Here is a 20,822-nt window from a genome sequence, read left to right on the forward strand (position 1 = left end):
AGCTGGTTGTTGATCATTTGGTTCACCAAATAAAGAAACAAATCCGTCAACAGTCTAAACCAGTGGTTCTTAACCCTGTCCTCAAGGCAGGACTCCAGACTTACTTTTTTTACTAGGAGCACCGTAGCCCCTGACTGAATTTTTGGAGTGCAAGCAGAACATTTAGGGGCACACCTTATATTGACCTGCAATGCATTTATTAATGTAACTAGAGAGGGTACAATTTAGTGGCAATTTTAGACCCTTTTTAGGAGTGCTCAAGCACCCCAAAATTTTATCTCAGCACCCCTAAAAATAATATATATTTTTTTTAATATATAGTTTATTATCATTTGATGCTGGTAGTTCCTGAAGAAAGGGACATCCTCAGTTTTTTCATTCAATATTTTGCATAATAATAAATAAATGTATGAATTGTTTTCCAGTAAAATTAGGGATTTATATTAGCAAGGGGGTATATTAGCACTTTTGCAAGGCACTGTATTCATGTCACATTCTCATTGGGGGCTGATCACCCCTAAAGGTCTTCTCCTAGAATCGCCCCTGGGACAATTTCTGGGGAACTTGTGGGGTGTGCCTGCATCGGTTGCAGATGGGTCCTTTTTTTTTTACTGTCATTTTTACAACTGATATACAGCGACGCACCATATAAGCTTGAGATTTAATACATTATTTAATGCGACATTACGTACTGTACATGCAAGTCTTATCCAAATGACTTAAATGTATGAAGCACTTTTCGATCAGTCCTCTGATACCACAACACGATACTTGGTGAGTTTAACAGCGCAACAGCTCAAACACAGGCAGGGATAAAGTAGCAACATTAGTGCTAAATAAGTATTTAGCTGCCAGGCTCCATGACGCCGGGTAAGAAGGGCTCTTGAAACTGCTCACCAAAAGAACGAAGGGGAACCCACTTGTCTGGCAGATTAAGACATGTTCGTAGGAACCTAGAGAAAAATAGCCTAAACTTTCCAAGACCTTTAGCTAGGTTTATAGGCACCTAGCGAAAAATAGCCTCAACTTTCCTAGACTTTTAGCTAGGGTACTAATGTAGAAGGAACGCTGATATCGCTGTCTTACTAGAACGTTGTATCTATGCGTCGTTGCTAACATGTACTGACATTGTGCACAACCAATTAATTCAAAATTTGTAGGTCGCACATCAGGGCCGGATCCAGGGGGGGGGCTGGGGTGGGGGGCCCACCCAGATTTCTGCTGCGCCCTCCCCCCCTCCCAGCTCTTTCTGACTTCAGCCAAAAAATGTACATGTTGAAGCTATGAAAAAGTCTGTTAGTGCTTTCAGTAATATGCTTCTTTTTTTTTTTTTTTTTCAATCTTTTTAAAAGATTCCCCAGTGATTGTCTGGTTGATAATGGGCAACGTAGGTCAGAGCTCAGCATCCACATTTACCGTTAAAAGTTAAATCAACCTCGAATCTCTTGCCACTCACTTGTTCTCAAAGTTATTGTATATCGGTCTTTTGTGGAGGGCTAATGACAAATAGTAAAGTGTAGCATCGGTGTTTAATGTAAGACCTTGGAATTTCATACTTCTGTTTCAGTTGTAATGTTTGTTTGTTTAAAGCCTTTAACAGTAGGCTAGTCTTTTACAAACACGCTTGCGTGTTACCTTTTATCATGCATCGATTTCTCATCCCCAAACCATATACTGCCCCTGCGACAAGGGATATTAAACTCATACTCCAGAGCAGGCAGAGCTTGCTGGTCCTAGTGGAAGCACTTCCCTGTCTCTCGGTACCAACGTTACCGCTGCTGTGGGTGAATGCGAGTATGGTTTGAGCGACAGCAATCCAATGCAGCCTGTTCTACAAACGTACCCCATGCGCATTTTCAACCAAAGTCCTAGGCATCGCTCTCAAACTTGGTTTGAGAATTCAGCCAAGCTACATACATGTTTCTGCTTCCCCTGTTGAAAATTTGGAGCCAGAAATGATAAAGACATAATCTTCATAGACAAGGTTTTTACCAATTGGAAAACGGTGGCGGTTTATTTTAAATAGAGCTCCAAAAACTACTTCGCGCTCAAATGAATGCCCCAAAATTTCGCACACGCGAGCACTCTGGAGGATCCTATCTAGCATCTCATCAAGCCCAGGCCGTCTGGCCTGATTAACACTCGGATCTTAAAGCAAACTCAAAAATGATAACATCATGGTTATATAAAAAATTATAAGATCCCCTTCCGTAATCATGATGCCCCCCCAGAAATGTTCACTGCCCCCGCTAGTCAAAGCAGGCTGCATCCGGCCCTGTCGCACATGTGCGAGCGCTTGTAAAAAATGCTTGCACTGTCTCAAAAACTGGTCACAAAATCCGACCATTTGGTCGCAGTCTGGAGCCCTGCCTCAAGGAACCCCTGTCCTGCATGTTTTAGAAGTTTCTTGGCTCTAACACACCTGATTCAAATGCATGTTCGTTACCAGGCTTCTACAGAGCTAGATAACAACCCATGTATTTGAATCAGGTGTTTTGGAGCAGGGAAACATTTAAAACATGCTGGACGAGTTTCCTGAGGACAGGGTTAAGAACCACTGGTCTAAACTAAGGCAACACTCATGGGTGCCTTACCCTGCTTGGTTGTCTTTGCTTCATTGCTAAATAGTCAGCAATGACATTACCTAGCTTTTGACAATAGAAACACTTGCACTCACTTTTGAAGTGTACCGGCTGATTAGACTGAGGTTGGAATGATTGACAGAATGTATTTTGGTCTGCACATCAGTCAGTACTGCTTGTGACAAAGATGCCACTTTCTGTTCATTTAAATAATCCACTATTCATTCGGGTACACTTGGCTTTAGTTCTGCTGACTACATTAGTTCAACAAATGAAGCCAAATCCATTGCTTTGCTAGTGACACACTGTCTATCAAATAGATTTCCTTTTTTTCCTAGCATACTCACCAAAGGTCTTATTTTGAACCTTTAAAAAGATAAAACATGTATGCAGATAAGCCTCGGGGACAAGTTAATTTGCACGTGTTACAGGGTTCGTACAAGGTGCTTGAAGTACTTGAATTTGACTTTTTAAAATTAAGTCCTGGAAAACTCTTGAAAAGTCATATTATTGACGGGGTACTTGAAAAGTGCTTGAATTATTTAAAGACAATGTATATGAATTTACGAAGTAATTTTGAAGTGTTAATACAAATAAACATCAATACAGTTTTTTCTTTAAAAATTAACGCCTCAGCCCATCCCCCTCCTTCTAATTTAATTAAAGTACCATCCGTTTTTTCTGGCATTCTTTGGATTGCGTTATAGCATATGATCATGCTCTCAATTCATTTAAGTGTTTTTTAAGCATGATAAGAGCCAATGTAGAAATCAATTCCGTTCTGAAGAAGCGCTGTCTGAAGCAGCATTCTTTGCACAGACACTTCGCGCCAGTACCGTATTGAGACCTACTTGAGGACGAAACAGAAATTTTTCAAAATTACAATTTTTGGCAAGTATCCTCGTAAGCACAGTCTTAAATGAGTTTCAAAGTCTTAAATGAAGGTGAAGAGCTAGAAGAAAACCACGTTTGTGTCAGATCCGCAACATGTGCGTTAGGTCTTAGAGACAACCGTCTAATAAACCCACTGATATCCGTCTCATTAATGTTAATCAAAGAACAAAAGAGAAAGAGAAAATAACTCGCTGCTCTTGATTGAATAACATTTGTAGCTTTAATAAGGATTAATTTAAACTAAATAAAGTATTCACCTTATTCCGGAAGTCCCGATGGGCGCGGCCATCCGCGTATTCTCATTTCCGGTTTAGATACTTTCTGCTTTATAATGGTACTAAAAGAGAATGTCTTAAACAGGCTATGGTACTAATTTAAGGCTAATAGAGATGCCCAGCATCAACTGCAGTTCGTGGCTGCCATAACAGCTGGAGAAAACAGAATCAGACCCTGTATTATCATTGTTTTGACCATGGAAAGAAGAGGTCCGAGTGTTGTGGGCCGACATACTTTGCATCGACCCACCAAAGTTTCCTTTTGTCTGCTCGTATCACTTGCATCATCAAGTGTGTAATAAGAGATAAACTAGCTAGGTAAAATTTAGTATGTTTTAGTATTCTCGATGTATGATATTAATAGATACAAGATTATAACCAAATGTATAGGCATGGCTGTGAGAAGAAGCTAACCTTCTACTGCTAACAATGTTAGCTGGTCGGTTTTGCGGGGAATCTGAAATACATGTATTGTATTGTACATACATGACTGTAAAATTAATCAAACGACTGAATTCTATGGGACCTAAGCTTTCAAACAAAGTATAGTACAGGAAGTGCCAATACAACGGAAGTGCAAAAAGATGAAAAAAAGTGGGCGGGGCGGAAAAAGGTCAATATGTTTTTTAAATGAGATCTCTGCTTGTAGTCCTTGAAAACCCCAAACATACTCCTTGAAAAGTCCTTGAATGTCCTGGAATTTCATTTTACAGTATCGCTATGAACCCTGGTGTTAGTGTATACATGACAATATCTAAACTGTTCCAGTGAGAGGGCAGAAAACACTAATTGCACTTTTCCTAGTAACTTGCACTTTAGCAGAAAGGTTCACATCCTTTGGCCACTGCAAAAAACTACAATGTGCTTGAATGCGCTGAAGATGCTGAAGTATGAATCTACTGTCACGGAATGAAGGAACCAAGCCATATTTTTACTAGTGGTGGGCCGTTATTGGCGTTAACGTGCTGCGTTAACGTTAGACTCTTATCGGGTAATTACAAAATATCGCCGTTAATCTATTCTCAAAGTTGGGTTGGGAGCTGGGTCTATACTACGCAAGCTATGATGACTTTCACCTTGATATTTTAGCGCGGATGTATACCTCTACGAACCTGTGTGTATGCCTTGTGTATGAAATTACCACATCAAACGTGACGTGCTAACATGGATGCAGCTATGAAGCCGCTGGGTTTGCTTCAGGGAAAATGTATTTTTAAGAAGCTTCCCAATGGAAACCTCGACAAGACTAAGGTTGTTTGCACCTTGTGCGATGCGGAATTAGTTTACTGTAGGAGTTCTTCCGGTCTCAAATACCACATAAACGCAAAGCATCCCTTAGCTAATGCGGAAGAGGCCGGGCCAAGCACTGATGTAGCGCAGGGGAAGAGTCAACGTCAAACTACTGTTTGAGTGCAACCGAGGCAAGCCCGGAAGCACAGCTCTATCAGCCAAGCTAACTAATCTCCTCGCTCACCTGGCTTGAAAAACCCGTTCTCAAAGACTTTTAGTCATTATTTGGGTTGCACACATATTCTGAATGCCTTCGGCGGAATTCAAATGAGCCATTTTACTCTAGATGAATCTAGATTAATTCCAAGATTACAGTGAGATTAATCTAGATTATTTTTTTTTAATCGATGCCCACCACTAATTTTTTTACTTGTTTAAAAAGCTGTGTTTGACGAATAAGGTAGGAGACGTTAGAGTTTTGGCTTCTATTTCAAGTCTTCGAATTTACAGATGAGAGATTATACTCAGCCTGTCAAGTTTCCTTCTCCATCATTTTTGTGTGATGCCAGGTGAACTTGTGCAATGAATGTGAAACCACTAGAGTTTTAAGGAAGGGTCATAGTGCGGCAAAGTATCTGGCACCATTCCTTCAGCGCCGGCAGAGTATGTACTTGTTGGGGTAGCATTTCAACCTAGTCTACTGACTAGCCATGGGCTGGTTACCGGTTTCAAGGTATAGGGCGGTTTGAAAAAGTGGTTCAAGGTATAGGGCGGTTTTGAATTGCATACAGATGCCTGCAGGTGACTTAAGGTGGGAATTATTAGCTGGAAAAAACTGCATGAAGTCTTAAGTAGTCCAAGTCCAATGTTGATAACAGTACCACAAAACATTTAGATGTTACACCTGTTTGTCTAAAGGCCGTTATATGGTACTCCGTACTTCACGATTACGGACACATGGGAAGGGCCTACACATAGATGGAACGCTCTCTCCGTCGTCTCCGGGGCCGTCGGAGAGCTCTCCCATGCACCGTTGAAATTCCTGTCGATCCATCATGCCGTGCTGTACAGCGACGGATACCCCTTGGCCGTGATTGGTCCGCTATGACATAATTTCCAAACAACATCATTTCCGACTTCGACAGAAAGGCGTTTTCTCTAAGGTCGTCTTCTTGAAAGACGTCTGTGATGAGAAGTTCTTGGAGAGAAAGTTTATTGTGAGCTAGTTTATGCTCTACTCTAGGGAATTCAGAAACGTGAGTTTGTTGTCTGTGCACTGACTGCCACAGTTTAGTGACTTAGAGTAGTACATTGTAGTTTTGACTGTACATACAGTTTGTATGGATCTTTTTGTTTCCAATTATATCAGTCTTTTTGTTTAACATTTTTCACATTGGATTATACATTTGGTGGTGGAGAAATTAATTCACAAAACCAGAGCCTGTCTATATCGCAGGGGTGTCAAACTCATTTTCACCGAGGGCCACATCAGCATTATGGTTGCCGTCAAAGGGCCAGTTGTAACTACGATGTAACGTCAGTAACAATGTAAAAACATGGTGTTTTTGTTGTAGCTTTTGTGAACATAGGGCCTATTATGCTGCAATTGAAGTCCGCCTTTTAATTCTTGGACAATCTGCTGTTTTTCTGGAGGATACATTTGCATATTTTTCTCAGTGTTTGGTGACGAAATGTAAGCGCGCATAGCGCAAGAGCAAAACTTTTTTTGCCCTTAATTTGAACGCAGAATAGCTTTTTGAGCTTTATGTAAAATAAACATAAAACCTTGTCTAATGAAGGTGATGTCTTCATGATTTCTGGCTCCAAATTGTCGACAAGGGAAGCAGAAACATGCTAGCTTGGCTGAGTAGCCTACTCCAACCAAGTTCGAGAGCGATACCGACTTGGTTGAATGCACGAGGACCTTGGCTGAAAATGCACATGGGGTACGTTCGCAGAACCGGCTGCATTGGAGTGCTGTCATTCAAACCATGCGCGCCTTCACCCAGTTAAACTTTGTGTTTAACACTGATGTGCATACACTGCTTTCTAGAGGCGGGATGTCGTCAATTTGCCGTAACACAATCGAAATGCATGGTGAGAGATGTCGTTTATGGTCAATGCACGCTGTAAAGCAGCGTAGACTTATTTCAATATCCCATTAAGCTTCCGCGGGCCACATAAAATGACGTGGCGGGCCACATTTGGCCCGCGGGCCTTGAGTTTGACACCTGTGCTATATCGTATCGTCTCGTCACATGATCAAATAGAGACTTGCCATTGCACAACAACATACATATTACCCAGCAATCATCATTGCTAATCACAAAAATACCAAAGAAAATAAGAACGTATTCATTTCATGGAATCGTTTTTTAATAGTTTCTATAGTGTATATAAGATAAGCATATCATTTTGTTATAGAGTGCCACTATTTTCCCCACAAATAATACCTACCATGATAGAGATAAGTTTGCTCTTTCAGGTGGTTATATTGCATTAGACACAGTCTTTAATATAGTATTATGTGACTGCACCTGCTGCACTCATCGTCTGACTAGTGACAGCTGGTAAGAGGGTCACACGTGTGATAAGAGGTGGGAGATAAACAACGACGATTTCTAACTTATAAAGACGCAACAAAGCAACGTGTTTTCGACAAAAAAACGCTTCTCCACCTACTGTTCTGGCGGTGAATTGTTTTCAGCACCCCCAGCCTACGGATAACCATAAAGGCAACAGAAATGCTAATTAATCCGTCCTATCCGGCGGCCCTCCCATCCGTAACAGAGTCTGAGTACCATACTGGCACCTTTAGGGTACATCCAGAATCAACATTTAAGTGTAAATATCAGGGCTGTCAAAGTTAACGCAATCTCACTTTAACGAGACAAAAAAGAAAATTGTGCCGTAAAGCTGATTTCCTTTTTACCCTGAAAATCACCTGTCATCACATGACTTCGACTGCCGACGGTAGCTGAATGATGCAGAGAGGGCTTTTAGATGGGAAGTTCTACACAGCTAAGGCTGTGTGTACTGATTGTCAGGCTGAGTTTATTTATCACTGGAGTACTTCCAGCCTAAAGTATCACATGCAAGCAAAGCAAACAGCTAGCAGTAACAGCATTAGCAGCTTTGGCGGTAGCAGCAGCAGCAGCGTTCGCTCCGGTAATAAATGGCAGACAACACTCGCAAAAGAAGTGAGCAGCTGACTGGGTTCAACAAAATAGAAACTGTATTGTTCAATATTAAGGTCAATCTGTGGTTGCTTAAGTATTTGAAGTATGTTTGACTGAGATTTGAATATTATGGAGCAGGATGTCGAAGTAGGCTATGAGACAACATGTCTTAAATGTATTTTATATTCCAGAAGTCAAATTTTGTAGATGTTTAATATAGTTACAGCAGTATAGTTTGTGAGTGAATAAAACTCCCTCACAATTTAAGTTGTGTTCCATCTGAACTTGTTCCATCTGAACTTGTTATATGGACATTATCATCCAGTTAGGCCTATTTGAGGTTTTTAAGTACACCCTTTTAAGGTTTTTTTTTTAAATCATTTATTGGGGTAAAATTTTAACAGATTCAATAGTTTGCGATTAATTGCAATTAATCTCGATTAATCATATGAAATAATGCGATTAATCACTTGACAGCCCTAGTAAATATATGTTATTTTGCAAAGCATTTAACCTCTTAAAAATTCTGTAAAATTTGTAAGAAACGCCTAAACAAGGCATACCCAAAGTAAAAATCAGGGCCCGTACACAATTTTGTTTAGGGCCCCCAAAACCCTAGGGCCGGCTCTGGAGGTGTTAGCTGGAAAACACAATGGGACCACAGCATGAAACCTTACCTCATCCAAGTCCAATGTTGATAACAGTTCCCCAAAAATTTCTGTTTTACACATTTCTCTAAATCCAGGCATTTTCTAAAAGTCCCTTTTCAAGACTCCAAAAGGACCTTTGGTAACTTTGGCCAGATAAGTTATCCATACCTAGAATATAAGGTTATTACTTTTCATAATTGTGAGCTCTAATGAATGGTGGTACTTGGAGCTATCATATTCCAGATCCACCATTAGTATTGCTGACACAGAGTAACTGAATCATAAACACTATCTGATTCATCAGTATTTACTAACCCCAGACTATTAACCCCCATAATTTAAATGTACTTGAGTTGGATGTACTTTTATTAATTCGCATTTATTTTATTATAATTTCTACTTTGCTTTCTACTGCTTGGTTTGTTATTTGAAGATCAATGAGTACCGCATTTTTTGGAAATCAAGCCACATTTTCTATAACCCGCACCCCACCAGAATGGGAGCTTTGTGTTTGTAAATCGGATTTGAACCCGCACTGAAATATATGCACACTTGATACGGGAACAATGATACCAAGTAATGCACAAGTAGGCTATAGGCCATCTTACAGCATGCTGTAACACACTTCGGTTGTGGATAGTATGTCCTTGCGTGGCAAAATCCATTGTTACGTCTACAAAATTATTTTAGATATAGTATAAGTTTAGCTAGCTTACAAATCCTGAGGATAGCCTACCGAAATTGAATTAGTCAATGTCGTTAGCGATGCTAGCTAATGTTGGTTTGCTAGCTGTATAACATTTCACTGGGTCTTGCAGCAGTTTGATTAACTGAAATCTGCTAGCCATTTGCCTACTTTAGCAAGTAACTGTATTCCCAAGCCCTGATAGTGTAACTGAGACGACACAGTAAATAATTCCTCTTTAAATTCCTCTTTCAAAAAGCCCCCATTCCAGTGTTTAGCATTAAATTAGCTGCACGGTCTGTAGAGATCTTGTGACAAAGCTACTTTTTTATTCTAAAACTGGGCTATACGCCGCTTCGAAATATAAGCCGTACAACAACAAGAAAACGGTAAAATCGGGGTGCAAGCCGTGCTTTTATTTCCAAAAAATGCAGTAAAAATTAGGGTCCCTCCGGTAGGAGAGAAACGATTGTTAGTATTCTTATTATATGGCTGAAAGGGGTGTATTTATGTACATTTCCACATTGCCTCAATATCTTTGTTGTCAATAAATCTAATATAATTTTGACTGATGGTTTTTCAAACCTAACCAGGTTCACCCAACAGTGAAAATAGCTCAATGGGCTAGGTCAAGTGCAAGGTCATCGGTTCAAATCCAGCCACAACCATCAAACCTGTCATGATACTGATTATCTATTTAGTTAAACAGGGATCCAGGTACACCACAGTAGCTGTCTAGCTGCACAATCATAATGGTAACACTGTTTCATTCTGAGGGGATCACTACACCAGAAGAGCCAGAACTAGGTATTGCTATTTTTTTACTTGTGCTCTGTAGATAAGATCCCTCTTCAACTAGACATCGCATCAGATTTTTGACATTGTGTGTAGAAACCCTACATTTGTTGTAGATGTGAAGGATACATGTCTTTCAAAGCAATATTTAGCAAAAATGTTTACAAGACAATAGGGCTGTCCCCGACTAAGATTTTCTTTGGTCTTCAAAGACTCGGCTGAACACTGGAAACACAGATTCTGAAAATCGACTAATCTAAATTTGAAACAGGTTTTTTATAAATTCTATAAATATCACAATGTTTTTCATCAAACCATTTTGTGTGATGTTTTACCTCACTAATTTAAGAGATAATCTGAAAGGAATACATACGTACGAAGGGACATTTACAACTAAACAAACATAAATGTACAAAAATGCATGATTATTATTTATTATCTCTTAGAATATACTACAAATAAAAAATATTGTTGTTTAACATGCAAATCATCAGAGCACGCTGATCACTGCCTGAAAAAGTGCAGTATGCGAACTTACGTAGAAGACGAGTGGGGAAAGTTGCAACAGAAATTGAAAAAAACTAGGCTTTTGTTCAAAATAAAATGCAGATGGTTAGACCTAGTAGCCCAGCATAAGCAGACATGGCCTAAAACTTTCCGAAACATAAAAATCCTAGGTCTATAAGCTGCACACTGTAAAATAATTAACAGATGGCCAATTTACGGTTTTCAAGTGGTACATCATATTCAACGTCGAACTATGGAATATAAACCGTTGTTAGCAGATGCATTCAACATGTTTTGAGTCACCCGGTACTTTGATAAAATGCTTCCATACAGAAGCGTTGTTAGACATAAAACTCTACTGGGTCACAGGCCCCAATTGTTTTTTTTCTTCCAAGCGTGCTCTGCACAATACACTACTCGGCTATAGAAACTCCCCTTGCTTAACCCAGTATACAACAGTTCAGGGACGCATGTTTGATATTAGTTTTGGTGGCAGAGAGAGGTATAGACATTAATTGGATTGTAACATTACAGAATTAAGCCTACTCACTTTAGCTATGAATTCCGGTTGGTCTGTTGTTCTTTTCTCTTGAGGCAATCGTTCGCAGAGTCCTCTTGTCTTTAAAGAGTTTGTCATAAGGTGTGCATTTTATATAGCCTGGTCCTAACCAGACTCTCGTACATTTCATTTGTACAGAGAGTCTGGCCTCGCTCCATTGACAAGCGTTGACTTCCTTGTAGGCGGGTACTCTGTTGAAGTTTAAAACTATTGGATCTGCCCAGAGCCACTCTTATCTGCCATAACCAATCACTAGTGTTCGCCTTAGCCAATTCCTTCACCACTACTGTAACAGAGCTAGCTGCCGTAGCTGGAAAATCTAACTTTTCCCGAACCCCGTGGGGAGGAGGGCCACAACATCATGGCCACCAACAAAACTCTGCAAAACTTGTTTTTGCTCCGGCTTTAGCTGTTGGATATTTGGCAGCGTTGCCACAACGGACCGAATGGCTTCGCTCGCATCTTTCTCCGCCGCCATTACGGAACTACAGCACAAACTAGCGCACGATATCAACGTCATCGTTCTCAGCCACTCCCTCTGTTCGCTGATTGTCCGGTTAAAAATGTACCTGCAAAATCTGACTTACGTACTGAATGGCTAGACCGAGGACATAAGTAAAATCTAAATTGAGCGGAAGTATGTAGGACGGCAGAGCCAGGCTACATTTTATATGCCTTTTAAAAAAAAGTATTTAATGTCGCCAACTTGAACCGCTCATTTGAGCAATCCTATCCATTTCAACTTCATACAGTGTGGCGTGTGAATGTGTATAACCAAATACAAACAGGATTTTCCACTTTCTATTCTGATTCCACATTAATAATTGAATACTGGAATGATTTCACCTCAAGCAGATAGGTATGGAGACAAACAGTACACAGTGTTAACTAACAGTCTATACTTGCTTGTCCCTTGGTCTACATATTCAAAACTAATAACATAACTATGTTCTCTTCCTCTCCTAGTCACGTGCTGGCATGATAAGCACAGTAGAGGTCCTAAAACTAATGGAGGCCTTTGTGAATGAGCCCAACTACACCGTGTGGAGTGACCTGAGCTGCAACCTGGGGGTGCTCTCCTCCCTCCTCTCTCATACAGACTTCCATGAGGAGATCCAAGAGTTCATCCGTGATCTCTTTACTCCCATCGGTCTTAAACTAGGCTGGGACAGCAACCAAGGTGAAGGTGAGTTTCAGCTGCTGTTCTTATTTTATTGTTAACTTATTTTTTGTGGTGGGCCGTTATCGGCGTTAACGTGCTGCGTTAATGTGAGACTCTTATCGGGCGATAAAAAAAAATATCGCCGTTAATCTATTCTCAAAGTTGGGTTGGGAGCTGGGTCTATTCTACGAAAGCTACGATGACTTTCAGCTTGATGTTTTAGTGCGGGTGGATACCAAATTGCACTGTAGGGGGCGAGAACGAGTCTTCGAACCTGTGTGTATGCCTTGTGTATGAAATTACCACATCAAACGTGACGTGCTAACATGGATGCAGCTATGAAGCCGCAGGGTTTGCTTCAGGGAAAATGTATTTTTAAGAAGCTTCCCAATGGAAACCTCAACAAGACTAAGGTTGTTTGCACCTTGTGCGATGCGGAATTAGTTTACTGTAGGAGTTCTTCCAGTCTCAAATACCATCTAAACGCAAAGCATCCCTTAGCTAATGCGGAAGATGCCGGGCCAAGCACTGATGTAGCGCAGGGGAAGAGTCGTCGTCAAACTACTGTTTGAGTGCAACCGAGGCAATCCCGTCAGCACAGCTCTATCAGCCAAGCTAACTAATCTCCTCGCTCACCTGGCTTGAGAAACCCATTCTCAAAGACTTACTTTTAGTCATTATTTGGGTAGCACACATTCTGAATGCCTTCGGCGGAATTCAAATGAGCCACTTTAATCTAGATTAATTCCAAGATTACAGTGATATTAATCTAGATTTACAAAAATGTATCTCTGCCCACCACTACTTGTTTCATTACTGTGTAACTACACAGTAACAATATATGTTTTGTAAAATTGCAATAAATAAAGGTTGGGCTTAAGTCCTCTATAAAAGACGATTTATGTGCTGTTGACCATGTACGCACTCATGGGCTAAAGTTTGGCCATCTGCTGCTGTCATGTGTAGGTGTGAGTTACGGGTGGGTAATTTAATTGGTTAAAGCAATTTGTTAGTATGTATTAGTACATTGCCCGTGATGTGCACACCAGTGATGTAGCCAGTGAATAAGATATCAATTAGTTTATTTGACCGAATTGGAGTTTGTGCACACAGGTAAAACCGTTCCGTGGTTCGGTTAGAGATATTTCTGCACATGCACATGGATTATCAGTAAATGCTTTCATTTACTAACTTAACAAATGTTTTATTTATAGGGTGTGCTCAAGCCTTCAGCAAGCAAAACCATTGTTCTCTTCATATATATTTATTATTATTTATTTTCCCTCCCCTAATTATCCCTCAATATTTGGACTACATAGACAACGTCTGTGTCAAAAGGTTCGTCTTGCATTGCTTGTATTTTTATTTACGTTCCGTTGCACGGTTTAGGAGTTTACAACGTTTTTGTGGTAAAAAGTGCCTTGTGTGGCACAAGGGAACTCAGTGCTAGCCTACACTTTAGCAACGATGCATAGATACAACGTTCTAGTGAGACAGACAGTGATATCAGTGAGACATCAGCGTTAGTACCGTAGGCTACTTGGTTCCCCTTCGTTCTTTAGGTGAGCGGTCTCACGAGCCCTACTTACCCTGCGTCATGGAGCCGACCAGCTAAATACTTATTTAGCACTAGTGTTGCTACCTGCATATACCTACAACTGGCAGCTGTGCTTGCTCCTTTGTGCTTTTGATTCAGACCTAGCCCCGGTAAATTGTAGAGCTAGCTAACTACTACTCTTCTGCTCTGTAGTAATCGCAGGAGCTATCCAGTCTATTAGACATCTGCTGTGTGGGAATCACAGGAGCTAACCAGTCGAAGGGCAAACAACAATTCAGGAGCACATCCCACAATTTGAAGTTGTGGGGTGTGCAATTTCCCCAAAGATTGTACCCTCTAGTTTTGTCTTGCTGTGACTTAGCTAGCCAGTATTTAATTCATTAAGAAAACCCTTTGAAAGAAGGTAATTCAAACTGTTGTGCCAGCATGATCAGTCAGTACTGGTCATCTGGCTGTATCTGCAATGTAATAGCAGTGATAGTGTGCCCTAAAAATTTACTTTTGTATTCCATCCATGCATCATCCATTTATCTGCGGTTGGGTCGCAGTGGCAACAGATTAAGCAGGGTATTCCAGACGTCTGTGTCTCCAGCAACGCTTTCCAGCTCCTTCTGGAGTATCCCGAGGCATTCCCAGGTCAGATTAGATATATAATTCCTCCGGTGAGTTCTGGGTCTACCATGGGGTCTTCTCGCAGTTGGTCATACCCGGAAAAAACCTCGGAGGAAGTTACTCAGGAGGCATCCCAGGAGGCATGCCACAACCACCTCAACTGGCTTCAGATATCCAAGCTCCTCACCCTATCTCTAAAGCTGAGTCCAGCTACCCTATAGAGGATTATCATTTCATCCGCTTCTATCCGCAATCTTGTTCTTTTGGTCACTACTGAAGATGTCTTATCTACCTAATTGCTGTGAAAGTTCTAAGTCAATGAAGTCAGTTGCCAAATACAAGTCCAAGACAAAATCAAGGTATTTATTACTTATATGTAAGGTGCAGGTGTCTGATACATTCAAGCTGAGCATCTCTGAGGACTGGACCAAGAATACAAGAATGAAGGGCAGTTAAATAGTATCACAATATGGGAAGTTTTACTCTTACAATCAACATAGCCTTCACCAGCACAGACAGAAGACGCCGCGTTCATGATGATGGCTTTTATTTAGTCTTTTAGATGGTGCTCCTAGAAATGCCGTCGATGTTCCATGTTCTCATGAGCTAATATAGCAGGGTATAGATCAAACATTGTTTATCATATTCAGAACATTCAAAACGTGTAAAAGAAATACAGAAATCATTATTTGTAATCTTTATTATTGTTAATTGATCAATGGTTAATGACAGTCCTCTTCACTACCCAAAGCTCATGACCATAGGTGGGGATGGGAATGTAGATTGGTAAATCAAAAGCTTTACATCCCAGCTCAGTTCCCTCTTCACCTCGTCCAGTACAATGCCCGTGTCACTGTTGATGCCACACCAATCCGCTTATTGTTCTCACGTTCCTTTTTCCTGTCATTCGTGAGCAAGATACTTAAAATCAACTTGGGGCAGCAACTCACTCCCAACTCGGACGGATCAGTCCACTGTTTTACGGTAGAGAACCATTGCCTCAGACTTGGAGGTGCTGAACCTTATCCCAGCCGCTTTCCACTTGACTGCAAACCGCCCCAGTGTGCTGAAGGTTACAGTCTGATGAAGCCAACAGAACCATGTAATCTGCAAATGAATGCTATTCTGAGGTTCCCAAACCAGACACTCTCCTCACATCTGTCTCAGTGGCATGTCAGTGAGGAACTCTGTATATGTGACACCAGGGTAGGAAATTTACATATTTTTAGGGGGCAATTTTCCTCGTCTATTTCCGACCCTGTGTGACACGCTCTGGTAAAAAGGGTCCATTGTTGGCATTCCTTATTTTCCGCCAAGAGACAAAGTTTTCATTTTCTGCATATTACAAATGTTAGTGTTGAAGTCACTCAATATAATAAACAATATTGTGGATGATTAAATACTCACAATTTCGTCTTGTTTACCAAAGCTTTCAGTTGAGTTGTGCGCGTGCGCGTCATGCATGAGGTGATTTGATTTGCGTCATGATTAATGGTCCCCTAATGTTCGCTATGGCACTTATTGTACGCAGCGAAGGCAAGTTCAGAAACTGAAGTGGCCTTTGTCCATGTGTTCTTAATGTGTGTTGATAGTCTGTGACTATTTATTAAGAAATATTGTTGTCTAGCCCTTATCATTAAGCTAAATAAATCAAATTGGCGTACTATCTACAACAACTAGAAGTACAGATAATTGACAGTGAACATGATGTCATAACAGAAGCAAACTCTACCCCTATTTCCCAACTCAATTCAGTAGGCTATATTTGTAGCGCAGTTTCCAAGTCAATCAGCCACCAATAGCTGTAATGTTTTGAATGTAGGCTGTGTTTGTCTGTACAAAGTGCGAGGAATCCCCCCTCCTAATCACAAAGGAGTGAATCGGCAGGTTTGTTACGTACCTTTAACACTAGAAGTGCCATTTTAGCTCAAGGCAAGGTCGGAAAATTAACTAGCCTTCAATTTGTCATTAATTTCTGTGTTTTTAGTCAGTGATTATGTCATTAGAACGTTTGTTGTCTAGCCCTTCAATCATTCAGCAAAATACAATTTATTATAAAGGATGTTACACAAGTTGCCGGTTAGACTGCAGTTGCTCTATTAATTAGTTGCCCAACATTATCAACATTCTATATTGACTTCTGACAATGATCACTTTGTCGTCTCCAGTCAAAAGTAGTGTAGCAACCCTGCAAAGAGAGTTCTGGTTTAGCGGGTCAGCCTTTCAGTAGCATATTTACACACAAACTAATATTCATTCTGCTTCCAGTATTATGTTGTTGAGCAAAGATTTTAAGAAATGCTTTCCACTGCCAGGTGGGCCATAAACATTAACCAGTGTCACTATTTCATTCTCGAATGTTCCCTTTACAACAATAAATCTTCCCTTTTGGTCACTAATTATTTTGATACATTATTACATAATGTATCAAACATACATACTAGTATGATAACTCCTCTTCTACCACCCTGACGGAAGGAACTATGAAATGTATTTGCAGGGTTTTTCCTGCATAGAGAAAATGTGGCCGCGCGTCTAAGCCGTTTTCCCGTGTGCAATGCATGTCAGGGAATATGTTCTCAGTAGTATGTTTCAAGTAGGCTACAGCCAAACCCTTGTTTTGTTTTGATCAATAGTAATGTAGTTGATAAGCGTGTCTTCTTGTCTGATCAATATGCAATTGTGAGCTGCGCGAATGGACAGAGCGGCCAGTAAACTGTCGTTCCACTGCGAGGGCCAGCCCGACGTGCACGAATACACCTGTACAAATGCAAACAAAATTTCCACCCAAAATGCTGGCAAAAGTTTGATAAACGATTTCCAAAGTAATGTTATGTACAGAGGTAAACCTTGAAAATCTTTGAACCATACGATAACACCATGGGGCTTGGATTATTATCTATTATCATATCTATTTTAATCTAAAGTGGAAGCAAAATGATTTTCTCAAGCATAGCCTCCATTGTTTATGAAATGGTAAAAAAAAAACGGTAACACACTGAACGTTCTTAAGACGCTCTTAGCGTTAAGAGCTTCTTAACAAAACTGGGAAACCCGGCCAATAACAGTAAGTGAACTCTGAAACATCAATTGAACATAAAACTTTGTGACTTCCAAAGAAAAGAATGAGTTTAGCCGTCCTCTATGTTCCTTGTTGGTGAGAGAAGGGAAATGTCCTCATGCTCGTAGGGGCTCTCCCTAGTGGTGAGAAAATACTAGTGAGAAAAAATACAAACATTTGGCGCTAAGGCCATTTCCTCAATCGGTTATGAAAGATAGACTTTTAGAGTCTTTATATTTGTAGCCCTGAATCAAATGTAGTTCGCATCAAAAAGGGGAGTGTAGTCGGTGAATCGAAAGGCCAGAGACACTTGGTGTTCGTCCCTGGCTTGGGAACCACAATTCACCTTAGGTTAGATTCTCAGGGAGATAATTGACTCGTTAATATCTGACTCCAATTTTAAGACACGTGCACAAGTGCGTTACCTGTAACCTCGAGCGCTAAACAGTTAATGACATGAAACTCTGACGTAGGTAAAAATCGTCTGCTTGATCAGAGCACCGACCCTAAAGTATGCGTGTTCACTACAGTCGTTTATCTCTACTATAATATAGATTTAACCATAGTCAACCTAGTAGGATATGTAATCGATCACTCAGAGGCCCCGGTAAATTCCTTTGGAGCGTGGAGATCCACTGTAAGTGACTCAGAGGCCTTAAGTTAAAACCTACTCAAAAGTCTATGTTTATAATCAGTTAGCCGCATCAACCAGACTAGATCTAAGTTTTCACCGCCGTAGCCTGATAGATACGTTTCAAAGAGAACAAGTAACGTCAAAATGCACAATAATAGTTTATTATCTAAATAGTAAGATAATCAATACAATGATAATGAAATATCATCAAATACAAAACATACCTTCAGAGCAATGGTTAACAAAGGTATGTCACAATGAAGACTAGGCGCCTAACGCACCGGAGCTGTATCGTAAACCAAACTCGAAGTGATTGGTAACACTTCTTCCTATATACACCCAAACCTGACTAAAATGGGGACACCGGTCACATTACTGAAAAGTAGTCGCATACAAATTCTAATTGGATCATTAATCAAGGCTACAGTAGACCAAGTGGTTCCTTTGCAAGACAGGGGAATATGTTAAACACATGTTGGTCTGCTGTAGGCACAAACTCTGTAAACCCTGTACATGTACATGTTACAGTATTACAATTATTACTAGCATGTAATACATAAAGTAAGAAACAAAAGCATATCAAACATGACATTAAAAGCTGTTTAGAACCTTATTTTCAAGAACACAACTTTTAATGATAATTTCAGAGTCTTCCTCTGTCCACCTTCCTCTTCAACTGTTGAGACCACCTCTCCAGAGGTGTGTCATTAAGGTGTGATGGTCATTTTAGCATTCATGCAAATCAACAACTGTCCCAAACGAGTGTCTGGGTGACCAGTGACAAAGGGGCTGCCAAAACAGCCCTACAGGAGAAAAAAACGCAATAAAAGGGTAGGCTAGGAAACCTTGCCTTAAAAAATGTACGTAATCTAAATAGATTATAACAGAGATTTAGTTTGAATGCGGACCTAATTAAATTTATGTGTAATCTAATAACCAAAATAATACCTCTACTTTTATGTTTCTTCAAAAATGAGCTTCCGTTTTCTTCTGTCTGAGCGTTTATCTCCCTGGTCCGTCAGTCATGGTCATTTCTAAACTCTGTGATTCTCTCCCTTGCACGTTGAGCTGCTCTGTCTGAAGTGGTGTTTTTCCACGGAAGTAGCTCATTCAGCCTTTCCTCCACGACCGTTGCAGTGTTTGTGTTCTCCACAGTCACCTGGTATCTGCGTCTATTCAGGTCCTCGGCCGCCTCTTCTGCACTCCCGTAGATCTGTAGCCCAGTTCCGCAGTGGACACGCATCCTCGTGTAGGGTGTCTGGAAACGGATCCCCTTCTTCAAGATGGTTTTGACCCGTATGCCTTGCGTTTCTTCACAATGTCAGTTGCATAGTCATTATCAAAGTAAATTTGCTGTTTATTGATCTCAAACTTAGTCTGCCAGGCTTTCTGAAGAACCAACTCTTTGACTTGGAATTTAAGAAAGTTCACTATTATCGATCTAGGGTTTGCTGTCGCAGCTGGCTTAGGGATCAGTGCTCGGTGCGCCCGCTGGATCTGAAGTTCAACTCCAGGCGGCAGACCGAGATGTTTTTTGAGCAGTTCACATACAAAGTGAGCGACTGATTTCCCATCCTTGCCTTTTGGTATTCCATAGATTCGCAGGTTATTCATCTAGAGCGGCTCTCCAGATCAATTATCTTGTCCCGCATCTCCATGCTTTGTTTCACCACTGTTATCAACGTGTCTTTCACTTCCAGGCTGACTGACTCCAGGTCTGCTATGCGTGTTTGCGCCTCCGTAATGCTGTAAAGAGGTTTAGGTTTAGGATTATATTACAGTAAGTGATATAGTCCAGTTCAGTACATGAATGAAGTGAACACCATTTTGCTACATATACCTAGCAATAGCTTAGCTTCGTTTTGCTCCTAGATTCAGACATAGCCCCGTTAAATTGTAAAGCTAGCTAACTACTAGACTTCTGCCTGGTATTTTACAAACTTCTTTATTGATTAAAGAGTTTCTTGATTCAAGAACTTAATGCAAATATTGCTTTTCATTATGGTGGATTATTACCTTGATCCGTCTTGCTGTATGGGGAGGATTGATCGTGTTATATGCGAGTGACTCTGAATATTCAGTACAATATGTGCTATTGCTGAGGTTAACCCATTCAATGTGCCTTCTGGGCATAAGAGTGACCAAGGTGAATTGTCTTCAAAATAAAATACTTTTCTTAATGTAACGCAACAGTAACTTAACACCTTACTCTCTACAGCAAGTAACTAAGAAACGTAACTAGTTACTTTGCAAGAAATGTAACTAGTAACTGTAATAAGTTACTTATTACGTTACCCAACTCTGGTTGTGACAGACTTTGTAGCACATTGTTAATGCTAGCTTTGTTTCCCCTACTCGAGGTCATTTCTTCTTTTCCTTCCTTCCCATTTCCTGGCTTTGTGTTATATTTTTTAATAGGAGGTATTTTTCTAAAACCGA

The 20,822-nt window shown here is 40.5% G+C and overlaps 1 protein-coding gene across 6 annotated transcripts in view; it reads left to right on the forward strand.

Moving 5' to 3' along the window:
• npepps (aminopeptidase puromycin sensitive) overlaps positions 1 to 20,822 on the forward strand; it is a 215,139-nt gene that overhangs the window by 135,990 nt on the left and 58,327 nt on the right. For 5 of the 6 annotated variants that reach the window (XM_047043674.1, XM_047043669.1, XM_047043673.1 and 2 more), the window contains one exon: positions 12,323 to 12,542. In XM_047043674.1, the coding sequence (XP_046899630.1) occupies positions 12,323 to 12,542 (220 nt within the window). The remainder of the gene's footprint in view (positions 1 to 12,322; positions 12,543 to 20,822) is intronic. The other variant, XM_047043671.1, reaches the window with a different exon arrangement.

Source organism: Hypomesus transpacificus, chromosome 21 (genome assembly GCF_021917145.1).
Source record: "Hypomesus transpacificus isolate Combined female chromosome 21, fHypTra1, whole genome shotgun sequence".
NCBI classification, from domain to species: Eukaryota; Metazoa; Chordata; class Actinopteri; order Osmeriformes; family Osmeridae; genus Hypomesus; species Hypomesus transpacificus.